The sequence below is a fragment of the Myodes glareolus genome, chromosome 21 (assembly GCF_982192425.1).
Source record: "Myodes glareolus chromosome 21, mMyoGla1.1, whole genome shotgun sequence".
NCBI classification, from domain to species: Eukaryota; Metazoa; Chordata; class Mammalia; order Rodentia; family Cricetidae; genus Myodes; species Myodes glareolus.
The window spans coordinates 12,617,064-12,634,006 of record NC_142046.1 but is presented as its reverse complement, the minus strand read 5'-3'; the positions used below and the strand labels follow the sequence as shown (position 1 = coordinate 12,634,006).

At 51.7% G+C, this 16,943-nt stretch overlaps 1 protein-coding gene across 2 annotated transcripts in view; it reads right to left on the bottom strand.

The window, feature by feature from the left end:
- Window positions 1-16,943, bottom strand: part of Lrsam1 (leucine rich repeat and sterile alpha motif containing 1) — a 35,634-nt gene that overhangs the window by 9,384 nt on the left and 9,307 nt on the right. For both annotated transcript variants that reach the window (XM_087899718.1, XM_087899719.1), the window contains exons 9-19: window positions 16,500-16,621; window positions 13,888-13,978; window positions 11,551-11,681; window positions 10,970-10,999; window positions 10,763-10,885; window positions 10,313-10,452; window positions 9,463-9,507; window positions 6,397-6,467; window positions 4,679-4,778; window positions 3,503-3,590; window positions 957-1,031 (exon numbers count right to left, since the gene is read on the bottom strand). In XM_087899718.1, the coding sequence (XP_087755844.1) occupies window positions 957-1,031; window positions 3,503-3,590; window positions 4,679-4,778; window positions 6,397-6,467; window positions 9,463-9,507; window positions 10,313-10,452; window positions 10,763-10,885; window positions 10,970-10,999; window positions 11,551-11,681; window positions 13,888-13,978; window positions 16,500-16,621 (1,016 nt within the window). The remainder of the gene's footprint in view (window positions 1-956; window positions 1,032-3,502; window positions 3,591-4,678; window positions 4,779-6,396; window positions 6,468-9,462; window positions 9,508-10,312; window positions 10,453-10,762; window positions 10,886-10,969; window positions 11,000-11,550; window positions 11,682-13,887; window positions 13,979-16,499; window positions 16,622-16,943) is intronic.

The window sequence follows — 16,943 nt, the reverse complement described above, 5'->3', positions numbered from 1 at the left end:
AGTTGAGTCAGGTCTCCAGCATTCCAGCTGCTGGCATGTGTGAGGACAGGGAAACTGATGCCCAGTGTGGTGACGGACCTTGTCCAAGGACATAGAGCAGATGGGCGATATGGGATATGCTTGGGATTTGCCAGCTCAGGGTCTGACAGGAACAGGGTCACTGAGAACATCTGGGGGCTACCACATGCTCTCAGACCCCACAACTGGTGACTTCTCAGCCAATGACCCTGTGGCTTCTTCCCACCCGAAGTCCCTGACCCCACCAACCCTGGTCAGAGGAATGAGCTTCATGTCTGGCAATGTGGGATTGAAATTAAGGAGGGAGATAAAAAAAAAAAATTAAGTTGGTTTAGGTCAAACAAGAAAAGAAGAGAAAGAAAAAGAAAAGACCATGCAAAACGTGAGGATCAGTGTGTAAACACGAAGTGATGTGACTTCCCATAGCCCTGACAGCTTGCAGCACCTTTGGCCCTAGCCCCACGAGGTCCAGGAGGGGCCCTGCACAAAGCCACTCCACAGGTCAATAGTGGAGCCTAAACGGGAGGGTGGCCTCATCCCTACCAGGCCAGGGTCCTTCCTCAGCAGATCTTAGGACCTGGTTGCCCAGTCAAGTGGGAATCCAACCCACCCCAAGAAGTCATTGCTCAGTCATTTGAGCTGATGGGGGTAGCGGAGTCTGAGCTGTCCATTTTCCCAAAGAGTCATGTTAGAGTGGGTCTTCCTCCAGCCCAGGATCATGGAAACACACACTGTATTTGCCCAGCAGGCTCTGGCCAGGCTCTGGGATGAGGCCATTTCCAGCGCTGTTCAAGTCACAAACCAACAGCCCATTGTTGGTTGCTGGGGAATAAAAGGTCTCCCAAGCGGAGGTCTCATGTGAGCGGCCAGTCATGGACTGTGGCCCTGATGAGCCAGGTCTGCGTGCGGGAGCAGGACTGGAGGCCACGCGCACTCACCTGGTTCCTGATTTGCCTATGTGCCAGATCTTTCTTCACCTGAAGAGCCTCGAATGCAGCCTTCTGCATCACACTCTGGGAAGAGAGCACACACTGATCACTAGCTGAGGCTGTGCTCCCTGGCTCTCCCAAGGGTGCACACCAGCCTCGGGGAGCAATATCTGTCTAAAAACCACGGAAAGTGTGACTTTATGCCTCTGTGGAGAGAGACAAAACTCTCTTGTCTTTTTCCTTTAGATGCAGACTCTATGTAACTCAAGTTGGTTCTGAATCCTGCCTCAATTGTCCAGCCTCAGTCTCCTGAGAGGTGGAATTACAAGCAGGCTGCCACAACCAGTCAGAGAAGGAACGTTTTCCTTTTTGTGTTTTTGGAGACAGGGTATCTCTGTGTAGCCCTGGCTGTCCTAGTATTCACTCTGTAGACCAGGCTGGCCTCAAACTCAAAATTTGACCCAGGAGAGAGTTACAACAAAGAGAATAACCCCTAACGTGAAGGGAGGGGGGAACAAATGAAATCCAAATTGATCAAGAAACTACAGCTAACGTCACACAAATCATCAAATCTCATCAGTCTTAACTACGTTTAAATGGACCGCAACTTACAATTAAAGATTGAAAAGGCTGTTGTCATCTGTAAGACAGACTCCTTCTCAGCAAAGATAGGACTAAAGGGGTGGAAACCAATGCATCAACCAGGAAAAATCAGACACAAACACCAGCAGGGATGTTCACATCTGACAAAATAGACTCTGAGCCAAAACTAGCCCACATGGATAAAACAAGGTCAGTATGTAGCAAAAGGCCACTCTAGTGAGAGTAAGTGGTAATTTTAAGTATACATTATCAAATATTAGCCCACTTAATTTCATAACATAATATTGTAAATAAAGGAACAGACGGGTCCTGATAAAAGAGGAGGGTGACTTCAGTATTCTCTTTTATCAACAGAGAGGAGACCATCCGAACAAACACAACAGCAAAATCAACAAAGAAACTTCAGCGTTAAACTGAGCTGCAGTTCCGAAACCAGCCTGAGTGTACACCAGCAGGTCACTGACAAAGAGTGCGGTATACACACAGCAGGGTCTTAAGCAGCCTAAAGGCAAACGGAACTGCTGGGCGGAGGTGACGCACACTCCAAACACTCAGGGGGCAGAGGCTGGCGGAACTCTGTGAGTTCAAGGCCAGCTTGGCCTACAGAGCATGTTCCAAGGCAGCGAGGGCTGTTACACAGAAACCCTGTCTCAAAAAACAAGAAAACAAAACAAAACAAGACAAAAAGGAGAGTGATAAAACTGTGTTGTCTACAGGAAGAGATGGGACTGGAGGTCACGGTGTTAAGTGAAAGATAAATATCGCAGTTTTCTCTTATGTGTGAACTCTTAGATTTAAATATGGATATAGTTCATACACATGTATTTATGAATGAGAGACATGAGAACAGAGAGGGACTATTTCATGGGGAAGAGAACCAGAGGGTGATGGTTCTGGATAAACCTGCACGGAAGCCGTGACAAAGCCGCCATTCCCTGCACCACCCAAGGGTTGGCACCGTGCTGCCACGGCCCATGCTGTGCACCCAACGTCTTCCTTTCTTTTTTCCTGTTTTACTCATTTGTTTTCATTTTTGAGACAGGGTCTCTGTTTCCCTGGCTGTCCTGGGACTAGCTATGTAGACCAGGCTGGCCCCAAACTCACAGAGATCCACCTGTCTCTGCTTCCCCAGTGCTGGGATTAAAGGAGTGCGACACTTCACCCAGACTCTTAATATTTATTTATTTATTGAGGTGAGGTGGCCTCATGTAGCCCAGTCTGGTCTCCAACTTAAACGCCCTATGTAGCTGAGGATGATCTTGAACTTCTGATCCTCCTGTATTTCCCTCCCACATGACAGGGTTGCAGGTGTGTGCCACCACACTGTTTCCTGAGGTGTTGGGAATGGAACCTTGGTCGGGGCATGCTAGGGAGTCTCTAGCCACTGAGCCACATGTCCAGTCCTGAACACTGCATTCCCACAACAGAAAATGCTTGCCTGCTTCTGCTGCCCATTTCTGGTGCCACGTCTACCTAGATTTCCAGTCTCTCCTTAACCAGACGCAGGTACCCTCCCTGAGAAACAGGGTCCCAGAGACAGTAAATCATACCAGTTTGGGAGAAGAAAGAGATTGGAGTTAGGAAGGGAGGTGGACGGCTGAGCAGGGCTGGGACGATATAAATACAAAGGAAAAGGCCGTGACAAGCACAGGGAAGGGGCAGGGTCGACTTCAGGGACCTAAATGACCACAGTGGGGTCCTTGCTTGATCCATTTCAGGCTCTGCCTGGCACCTTCTAAGGCAGTGCTGAGAGCAGCAGCGGGTGCGGAGACAGGAGACAGGGCCCTTGCCCGGCTTCCTGAGCAGGACGCCAGTCAGTTCTGGGCACTGAGTCCTTAGGTGGGATGAGTGTCCCCAGGGAGTAGAGCCAGGGACCAGAGGGCTATGCCCGGAGGCCCACGGGGTTCCTGGGTCGCACAGGAGGCTGCAGTCAGCCCTGGGCCGGGGCTTACCTCCTGAAGGATCTGGCTGATGGCTTTGCTCTGATCCATCTGCTGCCATGACAGAATCTGCTGGAACCGCTGGTCCATTTCGGCCATGCTGCCAGAAAAAACAGCACAGTCACTCACTGAGTAGTCCCTGAGCACCTACCGTGTGCAGGGCACCTGGGAGGAGACCGAGACAAACAACACGACTGGCAGAGGGCAGGGTGCAGCCTTAAGGACATCAAGGAGGGTGGCGGAGCAGCGGGTGGGCAGAGAGCCGCCCAGGTCCTCCATTCCATCTCCTTCACGACACCCCCGAGGTGGATGCCTGGCTCCTGCCCAACCACCTCTGGTGAGCCCTGGTGAGCCACTCCCTTCTGGAATGTTCCTCCCAGCAATTCTGCACTGGCTGTCCTGTGTTCAGCCCTACAACCAGGCTGGCGACTGGCACAGAGTTCACCACCTCAGGCTTCCCGCGCATCAAGATGGTAGCTTTGAGTTTCTTTCACATTAACTTTATAAAGTTTCTTGGTGTTTTGAAAAAAAGATTTACTTTTATGCTTATGAGTGTTCTGCCTGCATATGTGGAAGTGCACGGCATCTGTGCAGTGACCATTAGCACCTCAGTCATCGGTGGGTGCTGCAAACTCAACTCTGGTCCTCTACAGGAACAGCCAGGGCTTTCAATAGCTGAGTCATCTCTCTAGCCCTGTGAGTGCGCATGTGCGTGAGTGTGGACATGCACGCAGGCGTGGAGTCATCTCTCTAGCCCTGTGAGTGCGCATGTGCGTGAGTGCGGACATGCACGCAGGCGTGTGTTCTGAGACAGGGTCTCATGCAGCTCAAGTGGGTGCTCAATTCACTACGTAGTTCACTCTTGAACTATTGATCCTCCTGCCTCTACTTACCAAGTGCTACAAGCATGTGCCACCATGCCCGTTCCCCCAGAACCTCAGCTTTGGATGGATAACAGTTCCATCTCCACAGGCAGACTGGCACCGGGCACACAGGATGGGCCGAGGAGGGCTGCACTCACTTCATCACTGCCTACCCCAGAGGTTGGCCACCCCCATCCTGACAGCACTGCCAAAGCTGGGGTGGCCTAGGGAGTTTAGGCTCAAGCTCTCCTCTCGCTCAGTCTTGGGCCCCCAGCCGACCCCCTTGGAGCCCACATTTGGGAACACACGCTCCTCCTTACCTTACCTGGAACAGGCCTGCTGGACCAGGCTCTGCCTCTGAGACTCATAGGCCATCTGGATGAGCCGGCTCTTACAGCTCTCGGTCAGCATCTGCTGCATAGCGGCTGCAGAGAGAAGGCTGTGAGCTACAGAGACGGGGTGGCTGCTCTTGGGTTTCCCAGGGGGCTGACCTGCTGGATAGCCACTCTCTCTCTCTTCCTCTTTTTTTTTTTTTCTTTTTGAAGACAGGATTTCTCTGCGTAGCTCTGGTTGTCCTGGAAACTAGCTCTTGTAGATCAGGCTGGCCTCCACCTCCCAAGTGCTGGGATTAAAGGCGGGTACCACCACCCTGCCTAGCTGGACAGTCATTCTTAAACAAAGTCCCTCCCTCTTTCCTTCCTTCTTTGACAGTATTGCTAAACAGCCCAGACTGGCCTTGAACTCCCAATCTTCCTGCCTCAGCACTCTGAGTTCTGTGATTGCAGATGAGTACCAGCACCCAGCCTTAAAAGAAAATCTATACTGCTGGGTGCTGGTGGTGTAGGCCTTTAGTCCAGCAGTTAGGAAGACGAGGCAGGCAAATCTATGAGTTCTAGGCCAGCCTGGTCTACAAAGCAAGTTCTAGGGCAGCCAGGACTACACACACACACACACACACACACACACACACACACACACACACAAAACCCTGTCTCAAAAACCAAACATAGTGGCCCTTTTGCTATTTTTTGTTGAATTAATTAAAACTTCAAAAAAATTATGTGTATGGGTGTTCTGCTTGTGTGGCTTGTGCACCATGTACATGCAGTGACTGTGGAGGCCAGCAGAGGGTGCTGCATCCCCTGGAACTGGAGTTCCAGATGGTGGGTGGTGCGCTACCATGAGCTGCTGGAATTAGAATCCAGGTCCTCTGGAAGAGCAGCCTGTGCTCTTGACCACTCACTGGGCCAGCTCTCCAGCTCCCTTGTTGAATTTTTTTTCTAGGTTATAAAAGTTGTAAGGGGCTGGATGTGGCTCAGCGGTAGTGTGCTTGCCTAGCATGTGCTAGGCCCTGCGATCCATCAAAGTAACAGCAAATGGGAGATTTGAAAGGCTAAGAACACAAAGTCCAGGATGCTGGTCCCATCTCTGGGAAACTAACTCAATAAATATCTGGTGATTTCCACAGCTGTTCTTTAACAAATGGAGACCTCTGACAGAGCTGTCTGTGAGCTGAGCCTCTGTAGGTGTGGTGAGCATGTGTATGGCAAGTCTGGCACACAGAGCCCCTCACCCCCCATGACAAAAGCCTCAAAGACGGGGACAGTCAATCTCCACTTTAACTGAGGACAGGAAGTGCCTTCTTGAGCCCATGGCTGCAAAGTCTCCATGCCATCAAGTCTCATCAGTGTGGACCTTGTGGAGCTCGGGGCCAACTGGGCACACCAGGAGGGGTAAGAGTGGCCGAGTGAGGCTGACCCCGGCTCTCAGCGCAGAAGTCAGAGCAGCCAAATTTGTGACATGCTCAGATCCCCGTGACAGTCCTGTGTGGTAGGCAGGTAACTGTCGTTTCCCTCTATTTTATAGACAGGAAACCTGAGACGCAGACACTAAGCTTGCCTGATCCCAGGGCCTGAGCTCCACGACAGACTTGGCTACCCTCTGTCAGGGTGACACTCAGTACCTCCACACGAGACTGACAGGAACAGTCTAGCCACGAGCACCGCCCACAAAGCCCCTCATCTTTCCCACCCTACAACTCACAGGCGATCTCACGTTGCCTCAGGTTCTCTGTCTCCTCCTGGGTTATGGACATCAACTGTTCCATTCTTATTCTAGGAAGAGAAAAAAGTACAAAATCAAAATCCATCCATTCATTCCAGCAAGAATCTTACTAGATAAACACTACCTCCTCTAGAAAGCCTCCCTGATACACCAATCCCTGCTGCATGCCCAAAGCACCACACACATCTCCTGAGGATGTTAACTTTGAGCCTCAGCTTTAACGAATCTTTAAGGCTTAAAGATGATTATTTTTTCAGCCACCAACATTAGAAGCCAATATCATGAACAAACGGGAAGGTGCCTAACATCCCGGGCCACTGAAAGATGCTGCCATCGGTTGTTGCTGGTGACTTCAGACAGTGGGGCACCTTACTGCACTGCCAAGAGGAATGTAAACTGATAGCAGTCTGTGAGAAGCCAGAGCCTCACCTGAACGCCTTTGCAGTTACCTCAAGAAGGGTTCACTTAAGGTATGGAGGGGACATTAGCCTAAAAACAACTTCAAACAAGGTGTTTATTCTGTTTTGTTTGTTCTGACGCAGAATCTTTCTACTATGCAGCCCTGGCTGTTGTTTCTGCCTTCTAGAAGGTCTTAAAATTACCATTTTATGCGCATAGGTCTTTTTGCTACACGTGCATCTGTGTTCCACATTCAGGCCTAGTGTCCACAGAGGCCTCAAGATGCTGCCAGATCCCCTGGACCTGGAGTTATGTTAGTTGTGAGCTGTCATGTGGGTGCTGGGGATTGAACCCAGGTCCTCTGAAGGAGCAGCTAGTGTTTGTAACTGCTGAGCTATCTCTTTAGCCTCCTATAAACAAGGCTTTGGGTACAAAACTACATGTATGACATAAGAGGTGAAAACATTTCAAGGTAACTTTACATACAAACGCTCCATGCTGTGTGTGCTTTCTGTGTTCACATGCCAAGGGTGGCTCGATCGATTAGCACCCTGCATGTTCCTGGGTGGAACTTAGATCAAAGCCTGGATCCTCTGAGAGGCTCCACCTGCTGCCACCTGAACGGGGCTGTCCTCTTGGCCTGGCCCAGCCCAGCATCAGACATGGTCTGTCACTAAGGGCTGAATGGGTGTGTCACCGTTACCACTCAGCTGTGCCTCAGCAGGCACACAGCTGGTCTGGGCAGGACATCCCCCGGGGAGCACTCTGAAGATGCTGCTGTGTGGTGAGGGCTGAGATGGCTGGGGAGAGGAAGTACCCAGGAAAATCAGGAAAACGTTCCAGCGACAGCTCAGGGAGGGGCAGGCAACAGTGTCAGTCCTTCTTGTCATCCTTTATCTTTCTTTCTTTCCTTCCTATCTTTAAAATATTTTTCCCCTTCCTATCTTTAAAATATTTTTTTCCCCTTTTATTTGGACGGGCCTTGCTCTGTAGCCTAGGCTATCCTGGAACTTCCTATGTAGACCAGGTTGTCCCTGAGCTTGTGCTCCTCCTGAGTGCTAGGGTTACAGACATGCGCCACCACACTCAGTCTTGTGCGTGTGTGCATGTGCAAGCGAGTGTGTGCATGTGGGCACGTGTACTGCTTGTGGAGGCCAAGGGTCAATGCTAGATGTCTTCCCTAGGTGTCCCTCTCTACCTTATTTTTTGAGACAAGGTTTCTCACTGAACCTGAAGCTCATGCTGGCTGGTCAGCGAGCTCTACCTCCCAGCCCTGCAGCTACGGGATGCACTGCTGTGCCTGGATTTTATGCAGACGCTAAGGATGGTGTGAACTCAGGTCCTGCCGTAAGGATGGTGTGAACTCAGGTCCTGCCGTGCAGGTAACTCCGTATTGAGCCATCTCTCGGTCCATGTCCATGAATACTCACTATGTAGTAAAAACTGGCCTTGATCTCCTGATCCTTCTGAATTCCCGCTTCACTTCCCTAAGGCTAGAATGACAGCCGCACCAAGCCTGACGACAAATGCGGTATACCTCAGAGGACTCGGCTTGATAAATACCCAGGACAAAGGGCCACCACTCGTACTTCCTGTCTATCACAGACACCCAGCGTCACCCTGGGGAGGGCTCCCTTTGTTTTCCACACGCAAAACATCTGAAAAGCAATGTGTGTCTGTTCTGCTTTCAAGCTGCCCGCATCTAGCAGGGAGGGATGCAGTGGTCCCATGCATCCGTGGGTTCTCTGTCTGCAGAGTCAACAGATCGCTGTTCAGTAATACCTGAAGAAATCTTGTGTCTGTACTGATATGAGCGTATTTCCCTGCGATCTCCTAAGCAATGGAGTGGAGCTGCTATTTGCACAGCACGCATTTTGTATCAGGTATCAGGGAGCGTGTCGAGCAGACAAGGAAACATTCTCAACCTTCCTGATGCTGCGGCCTCTTAACACAGCTCCTCATGTTGCGGTGACCCCAACCATAAAAATCGTTTTGGCTGCTACTTTATAATTGTAATTTCGCTACTGTTATGAATCAGAATTTAAGTATCTGTGCTTTCTGATGGTCTTAGGTGACCCCTGTAAAATTGTCATTCAACCCCTTGTTGTGACCCATAGGTTGAATATTTCCCTTTATTTAAGATACTTGAGCAGCTGTGGTTTGAGGGACAAAAGTATCATATTCTTTTTATTTCTACAAATGTGAATTTTTAAAAATTTTATTCATTTATTTTGGTTTGGTCTCTTTATGTAGACCTGGGTGTTCTGGAGCTCATTTTGTAGACTAGGCTGGGCTTGAACTCAAGATATTTGATTGCTTCTGCCTCCTTAGTGCTGAGATTAAAAGCGTGCGTGCGCCACCACACTTGACCTAAATGTGAATTATTGAAAGTGTTTTATAGCTGATGGGCATTACAGATCCACCTTCCTTCATATTTCTGTTTCTCTCGAGAATGTACATATATTTTGAGAAACTAAAGAAGAGCTATGACTAACTAGATGCCAAGAGGTGACTCTCCTAGAGTGACTTCTCAGGACAAGGGAGGAGCCTATGGCTCCCCCCCTCCCCCAGCAGGGAGGCCCCAAGGTATCTGTTCCCCAGAGCAGGGAGCTTTCTCTAGGCACATGATCCCCGAGGCTCACTCACCTCTCATTCTCCAGCGATTTCAGGATCTCAGAACTCTTCTTCTGCCTGTGGGAAAACCGGAAATGGGGCCTGTGAGCACCAGCGACGATGCGCCCAGCCAAGCTGCCCACCTCCCAACAATGGCTGAGCTCACTACCCAGGAGCTCTGTTCAAGGGCTGTGAAGGCCTCTAAGGCTCTCCTGTGACAGGAAGTGAAAGTATTTCTTAGGCGGCTGGATAAGGTGGTGTACACCTTTAATCCTGGCACTCAGGAGGCAGAGGCAGGAAGATCTCTGAGTTTGAGCCAACCTGGTCTACAGAGCGTGTTCCAGGACAGCCAGGGCTGCACGGAGAAACTTATGTCTTATAAAAACAAAACACAGTGCTTGGCACAGAAGTGCCAGTCAAGTCTCCTTAGAAGAAAAGGACCCGAGGCACGGGAGAAGGAAGCCTGGGGCTAGAGGAGCATGCGGCGACAGCCTGTTTCTAGACTCTCCCTGTGGTAGACCCTGACCAGATGTCTTCAGACACGGGATCTCCACTCAGCCACTCTCTCCAACCCCATCGTGAACTGGCTTGGTGGTTCCTATGTAGGACAGTTTGCTCCCTACAGGGTGAGCAGCCACCCTTGGGCAACAGGCAATGTGGAAGCCAAATGTAGGAGCAGGCTGTGACTTTCACCTGCTAATATGTAGAAGGGGGATGGGCCCGGTGTGGCTAAGTGCAGTTAACAGTCCTGTGACAGAACCCCAGTCTGTACCCCGTAAAATCGCCTTCCTCGGACCTTAGCAGAGGAACGCTTGGGCCAGGGAAGACTGAGAGAAAGGACCCTGGCCCTCAGAGGCTATACCAGGGGCGAGTCAGGACTGACCTCTGATTGTCCTGCAGGAGTCTCTGGATGCGGCTGGCGATGCTCTGCTCGCTCTGCTTCAGCTGCTCCCGCAGCTGCTGCCGTTCTGCGTCCAGGCAGCGCTGGCGCTCACTCAGGCCCTGCTCGAGCCGAGTCTGCTCCTGCAGCGGGGGAGACACAGGGACCACAGGTGCGGGCACAGTCAGGGTTTCGGCTGGAGGAAGAAGAGTGGCGCTCCTGTCTCACTTTGTGCAGGCTCTCTGTGACCTTGGGCCGGTCCCTCCCTCCCCGCTAGGCATATTAGTGTCCACTGTGCCCAAGGAGGCTGGCCAGGATATCCAGTCAGGGCAGCCATTCCTGCTTCCCGGGGATGGTGGGGCAGCTTAATCCCTGCTTGGCCACTTGGTGCCTCGGCCTACACCAGGAGGCCACAGAGTTGGGGCACAGGCAGGCTGGCGCGTGGCCACGCACCTGCTTGACTGACTGGAGGATCTCGTCCTTGTGACTGTGGCTCTGCTGCAGCAGCTCGGCGTGCTCTCGCTGCCCGAGGTCCAGGCGCCGCTCAAACTCCAGCTTCTCCAGCATCTTCTGCTCCTGTGGGGACGAGATGGAAGCTGTTCTGCAAGTCTCCAAGGAGCTGCCATCCTCCAGGAGAAAAGTGGCAGGGAGGGCCCTTACCTTTCGCTTCTCGTAGTCAGAGAACCGGTTCTGGGGAGAGAAGAGCCAGAGGTGAGGAGAGGGTGGTGGCCGCGGTTCCCACTGGCCCCAGCCAGCCTGCTTCACTGGCATGAGGAGATGGAAGGATGAGAACCGATAAAGGGGCCTGAGGGGCTCCAGCGTGAGAACCACTGTACGTTTCTCTCTCTCTCTCTCTCTCTCTCTCTCTCTCTCTCTCTCTCTCTCTCTCTCTCTCACACACACACACACACACACACACAAAATAATAGATTTTTTTAAAAGTTCAAGGTCATCCTTAGCTACCTATTAAAAAAATTAGTAAGCGAAAATGAAAATGGAAGAGTGCGGGGAGTTCCAGGTGGGAATGGCTTGCCCTAAGACGCTGGGCAAAGGGACATGGTCTGCCCAGGGAACAGAGGAGACCTGGACAGCTGATGTGGTGAGCTGGTGGCCTGGACAGCTGAGGTAGCTGAGTCTGTGGTCTGAATGGAGAAATCTGTGGCTACAGCTCTGAACACCTTATGCCTGCAGCCCTCACAGAACAGCCACACAGGTTCGCCCCTGCTGGCAGCATATCTTACCTGCCAATCAGCCGCCTCCCTGGAGAATCTGTTTATGGCTCCATCGGGGCTGTCCTGGGAGTTCTCAGCTCCATCTTGCTCCAGGACTGGCAGCAGATACTGAGAAGGAGGGTAGTATTCCAATCCTGACTCTATGGGAGAAGGGGCACAGGCTGGTCAGGAGCGCTCCACTGCTTGCTCCTGCCGCCCTCACTCTCGTCCTCCCTCCGCCACTGAAGCCACCTTGCTGGCTCAGTTCACTCTCAAACTCCCAAGGCTGGGTCTCACTGCTGTCTAATTATTATTGTTCAACGTCAGACCTGGAGACATAGGCTTATAATCCTAACTACTCAGAAACCAGGGTGGCTGAACAGTGGTGGCGCATGCCTTTAAGCCTAGCACTCAGGAGGCAGAGGCAGGTGGATCTCTGTGAGTTCAAGACCAGCCTGGTCTACAAGAGCAAGTTCCAGGACAGGCCCCAAAGTTACAGAGGAATCCTGTCTTGAAAAAGAAAAGAAATCAGGGTGACCACTAGTTCTAAGCCTCCTATCAGGGCTACAGAGCAAGTTCAAGGCCAGTGTGAGTTACTTAGTAAGACCCTGTCTCAAACTAAAAACAGAAAAAGGGTTGGGATGCACTGAGTGGTAGAGCCCTTGCCTAGCATGTGTGAGGGCCCTGGTTCAACCCCCTAGGGAGGGAAAATATGATATCATATATTTGAGTTCTGTAGTCAGCATACGCAAATTTACTGCTTTGTTTTTATGTCTATTGTTTATATACGCATTAGAGAATCTTAAAACATTCTTGGGTATTGAGAGTCTCAGTAGGTAGCCCAGGCTAGCCTCAAGCTCACAATCTTCCTTCTGTTTCCCCAGGTGTTAAAATTCTAAGTGTAAACTATTTACTCAGAAAAAAATTTTTCCTTTATTTTAGCAGCTGGGAACTGAAGCCTCACGTCTGCTAGCAAGTGCTCTGGGGTAGAGCCTGAAGCAGATTTAAGACAAACACACCCTTACAAGCCAGGGACCTGCTGCCAGGTACAAGCATGCGTTCTGTGCCTGGCTTTTCTCCCTCTACTCCGGCAGAGACCCTTCCCGCTTGCCGTATGCAGAGTTTGTTCTTCCAATGCTGTATGATTCTCACATGTGAGTATGAAGCCATTCACTCATTCTCCCACTGGGGGGCACTGCTATGGGAACAGCGCTGCCGTGAGCGTCTGTGGACACCATGGCTGCTCTTTCTGTTGGGCAAACACCTAGTCAGGGAACTAACTGAGCTGGGAACCTGGATGGTCAGCTCGAACAGATACTGACAGCATAGAACGAGGGGGGGGGGGAGAGGGATGGGGTCTTGCTACATAGCTCATGCTAACCTTGAACTCACTATGTAACCCAGGCTGGTCCAGGACTGACCCTGATTTCCCGGCATCAGCTTTCTGAGTCCTCAGGACCATACCCAGCGGTAATTTCTGAGCTATTTATCTATCTGGAGACAGACACTCCAGATGTACTACAGACCTGATTCCACCTCTGGAATGCTCGGATTACGGGTTTATGACTACACACACATTATGTGGTATTGGTGTCCAATTTAGGGCTTCATATTTAAGAGGCCAGCACAGGGCAGCTGAGTCACTTCCCCAGCTTCCCCAGCTTCCCCAGCCTGACCTTGAACTGGAGTTCAGTTTTGTTTCATTTTGTTTTGTTTTCTGAAGACCCAGGATAGCAGGTCTGGGATCATTTGCATACTGATAAAATCATCCTTTAATTCTCTTTTCACCACTTCAAGAATTCAGACAAGAGGCTTGCTCTGAGGACGCCACAGGTAACAGGAACCACGTTGACAGGTGCTACAGCCCGAAGCTGCTCCCTTCTGATGCCCAGGGCACCAGGGTCTGCCTGCCTGTCCTCCTCCTTCCTCAAGTTACTTCTTACTTTACAAAACCCGGTCTCCTGTTGGGCACCCCCCCCCATTTTTCCTTCTAGGCCTTCAGCACTCCAGTCACACTGGCTCCATAGTACCTCGGGTTCCCCCCCCTTCCTCTAGGTCTCTTAGCACTTGCCTCCTCTGCTAGAAATACAGTCTCTTCTGGCCCTAGCTCTCCACTCCAGTGTCAGACAAGTTGCTTTCTCAGACAGGCCTTCCCCAGCCCTAACCTAAGTCAGATGCCTGACCCTGATCTCTCCTGAGCTCAGACTGGGTGCTTCCATCTCTGTACTATGCTTCATTGGACATGCTGCCCTCACTGGACTCTGACCGCTGACCGGGCAGTTTGTACCACCTGGTCTCAGCTGGTCCCCAGCCTGTGGCCAGGACGGCCATGGGGGTGGGAGGAGAGCAGAGGTGGCCTGCCTTTACCTTTGCAAAGGAACCGCTGCACGGCCGCAGTGCCAGCACCACACACCTCTGGCGGGGGGTAGACCATGGACGTGGCGTCGAGGCTCAGCGTCTGTGGACACAGGGGACCCTTTACTGTGTATACCACGTCACCACCCAGCAGAGTTTGCTGTCTCCCCGGCCTCCTAGGAGCACCCAGAGAGTAGCGAAGGCCAGATCTAAAGAGCATTCATCCCACATGGGTGACACTAGTCATCACCGTGGTAGCTTGAGTGTGGACTCTGGGCCACACTGCCCAGTTCAGTGGCTGAGAGTCACACGTGGCCATTTGCATTTCTTGATGTGTGTGTGCATGCTTGGGTGTACATGTGTGTGTGCATGTGGACGGACAGAGGATTAAGCCTGAGTGCTGTTCATTAGGAACCACTCACTTTGTTTTGAAGGTAATCTTCACCAGCCTGGAACTTGGTAAGATGGCTAGGTTAGCCGGCTAGCAAGGCCCAGGGACCGGCTGTCTCTGCCTCCCAGGGCTGGGATTGCAGGTGCCTGGCTCTAGGACTGAAATTAGGTCCTTTGCGAGCACTTTCCCCACTGAATCATTGCTCTAACCCCATTTTTTTTCTCAAGAAAAAAAAATGTGGTCCAGGCTGCATTGGAACCTGTGATCCTCCTGCCTCTGCCTCCCAAGTGTCAAGATTACAGGTACGCATTGTCACAAGCAACCTTAATTTCAGTTTTAATTAGTAAAGGCCACCTTGGCTATATGGATACATGGCTTTTTGTGGCTGCACAGATGACAGCATTTCTATTACCTGCAGGGGCATTCTGTCCCTTGAGAGACACTTGGCCTTCAAGTCCAGCACAGCGCAGTCTGCTGTGCGCCCTAAACAGGTCACCCACCTTAGCTCCCTCAGTGGCACACAGGCATGGTGTCCCTGATTTGACAGGATGTATGGTAGGTAACAGGGCACAGCATTTGAATGGAGCTGGCACACAATATGGCCTCGTTGACAATGCCCGAGCGCTCACCCTGAAAAAAGTCTGTCCAGGGGGATAAGAAGCTCCCAAGAGTTTTTTAAAGGAGCAGCCGGGCAATGAGTCCCATCTGATCTGCTGCAGTGTTGGGGCTCAGGCATGCTAGGCAAGTGCTCCCCCACTGAACCACAGCCTCAGTCCCTCAGGGCTCTGAGTATCTTAGGATAGCCTTAGGGGCCGAGCAACTACAAAGCACATGTGGCTTTTTACCTGGGAATTAATAAAGACTCAATAACACCATTCAGTTCTTTGGTGGCAACAGCCACATCCCAAATGGCCACCGAATCGGGCAGCACAGTCAGTAGAAACGCCCATCACCACAGAACGTTCTCCCGAGAGGCACAGAGAACGGAGCTGACTGAGCACACTGTGCTTCACCACCATGCGAGGGACAGACACGGATGCTCTGCAGTCTGGCTTGACGGAGGTTATTCACCAAAGGACCTGGGGAGTTCTGGGAAGCTCAGACAAGCTGTCAACACTGTGACAGATAAATCCCTATTCCAGATACTGAGCTTTACATGAGAGGTCATAGGGTTGTTCCAGAAGCTGTAATGTCCAATCCCATCTACGGAGCTGTGTGGCCTTTGAGAAATCCAATAAACTTGTTTGTGTCCCAGGACCTGCCTCACAGGGGGGTCTGGGAGTTAGCACAGGCCCAGTCTCAGATAGTGCCAACAAGGGGCTGGGGAGGTGGTTCAGTTGGTAGAGCAAAGCCCTGGGTTTGATACCTGGTACCACACAGACTGAGTGTATGGGTGCACATCTGTAATCTCAGCAAGTGGAGGCAGGAGGATCAAAAAGTTCAGCGCCATCCTCAGCTACAAAGTAAATTCACGGTCAGCCTGGACTACACAAGACTTTATCTCAAAAAACGTGCAAAAGTGCTTGAGGAGCAACAAGCCACCCTTGTCAGGACCAAGAGTCCACTGTCCCTGAGCGGGTCACCTAGTGCTGGTGTCTGTGGTGGGTTTGCTGTGTCCCTGCTTTATACACTGAAGTTCTAACCCCTGGGCTCCAGAATTCACATTTAGAGCCAGGCTGGACCAATCTGACTGGTGTCCTTTGAGAAGAGGAGATGTGACAGACATTCAGAGACAGAGGATGGGCCCAGGAAGGCCACCTGCGGAGAGAAGCCTTAAAGGAACAACTCTGTCCCCACCGGGATCTTGGGTTCTCACGCAGACTGCGAGGACACAGACTCCTCTGGTGTGCGCGGCTTCCTCATTCACCCTTCGGTGACTCACGGGGTCCCAGGACATTCTCACCCTACCCACCTGTGCTCTGACGAGATCCACTTTCCACACCGAGCCCAGATCTCCACTGCCTCTGTTCCACGCCCATCTTTCCCGTTCATTGTCTGTTCTAGCCCCTCTTTGTTGCGCTCTACCACTGAATGCTCCCATTTCCATGGCCATGTCCCAAATCTCACTTTTTTTCAAATCTGGCGTCAAGGCCATAGAGTGAGACCCTTCTGGGTTCACCCGTCCTCCTTCACTTGGACTTATACCCTCCCACTGCCAGGATGGCAGCAAGGTCACCATATGACAAACATTCACACGGCAGCCCTCGGTGACACCCAAGAGAGTGCCCCTTACCTCCAGGGTCCGCACGTGGGCCAGCATCAGCGGCAGTCTCCGAACCTCGTTTTCACTGATGTCGAGGGTCCGCAAGCTTCGCAGCTCCCCCAGGGTCTCAGGAAGTTCCTTCAGCTTGTTGTCTGCAGGGACCCAAAGCCTGCTGCCACCTCCTGACACTGCTACCCCGGCCTCCCCTCCCTGTGCCGCTTCCCCTCTGTATTAGAGCACACTACTTCCCAGAGTCACATGAGGAGCTGAGTCTCTCTGTGCCGAGGCTAGGGCCAGCCAGGGTAAGATAAGAGCCTGGTCCTGCCCACGGCGAGGCCAAGTCCTCTTTGGAGGCTGAGGACAGCACACTGGTATCTTGGCTAGTCACTACCTCACTGCAGGGGAGAGGGTTCTGACAGGCCACATCTCAGAGCCTTATTTTCCTCATGTTAGCCTGCCTCGTGGAGTTAACAG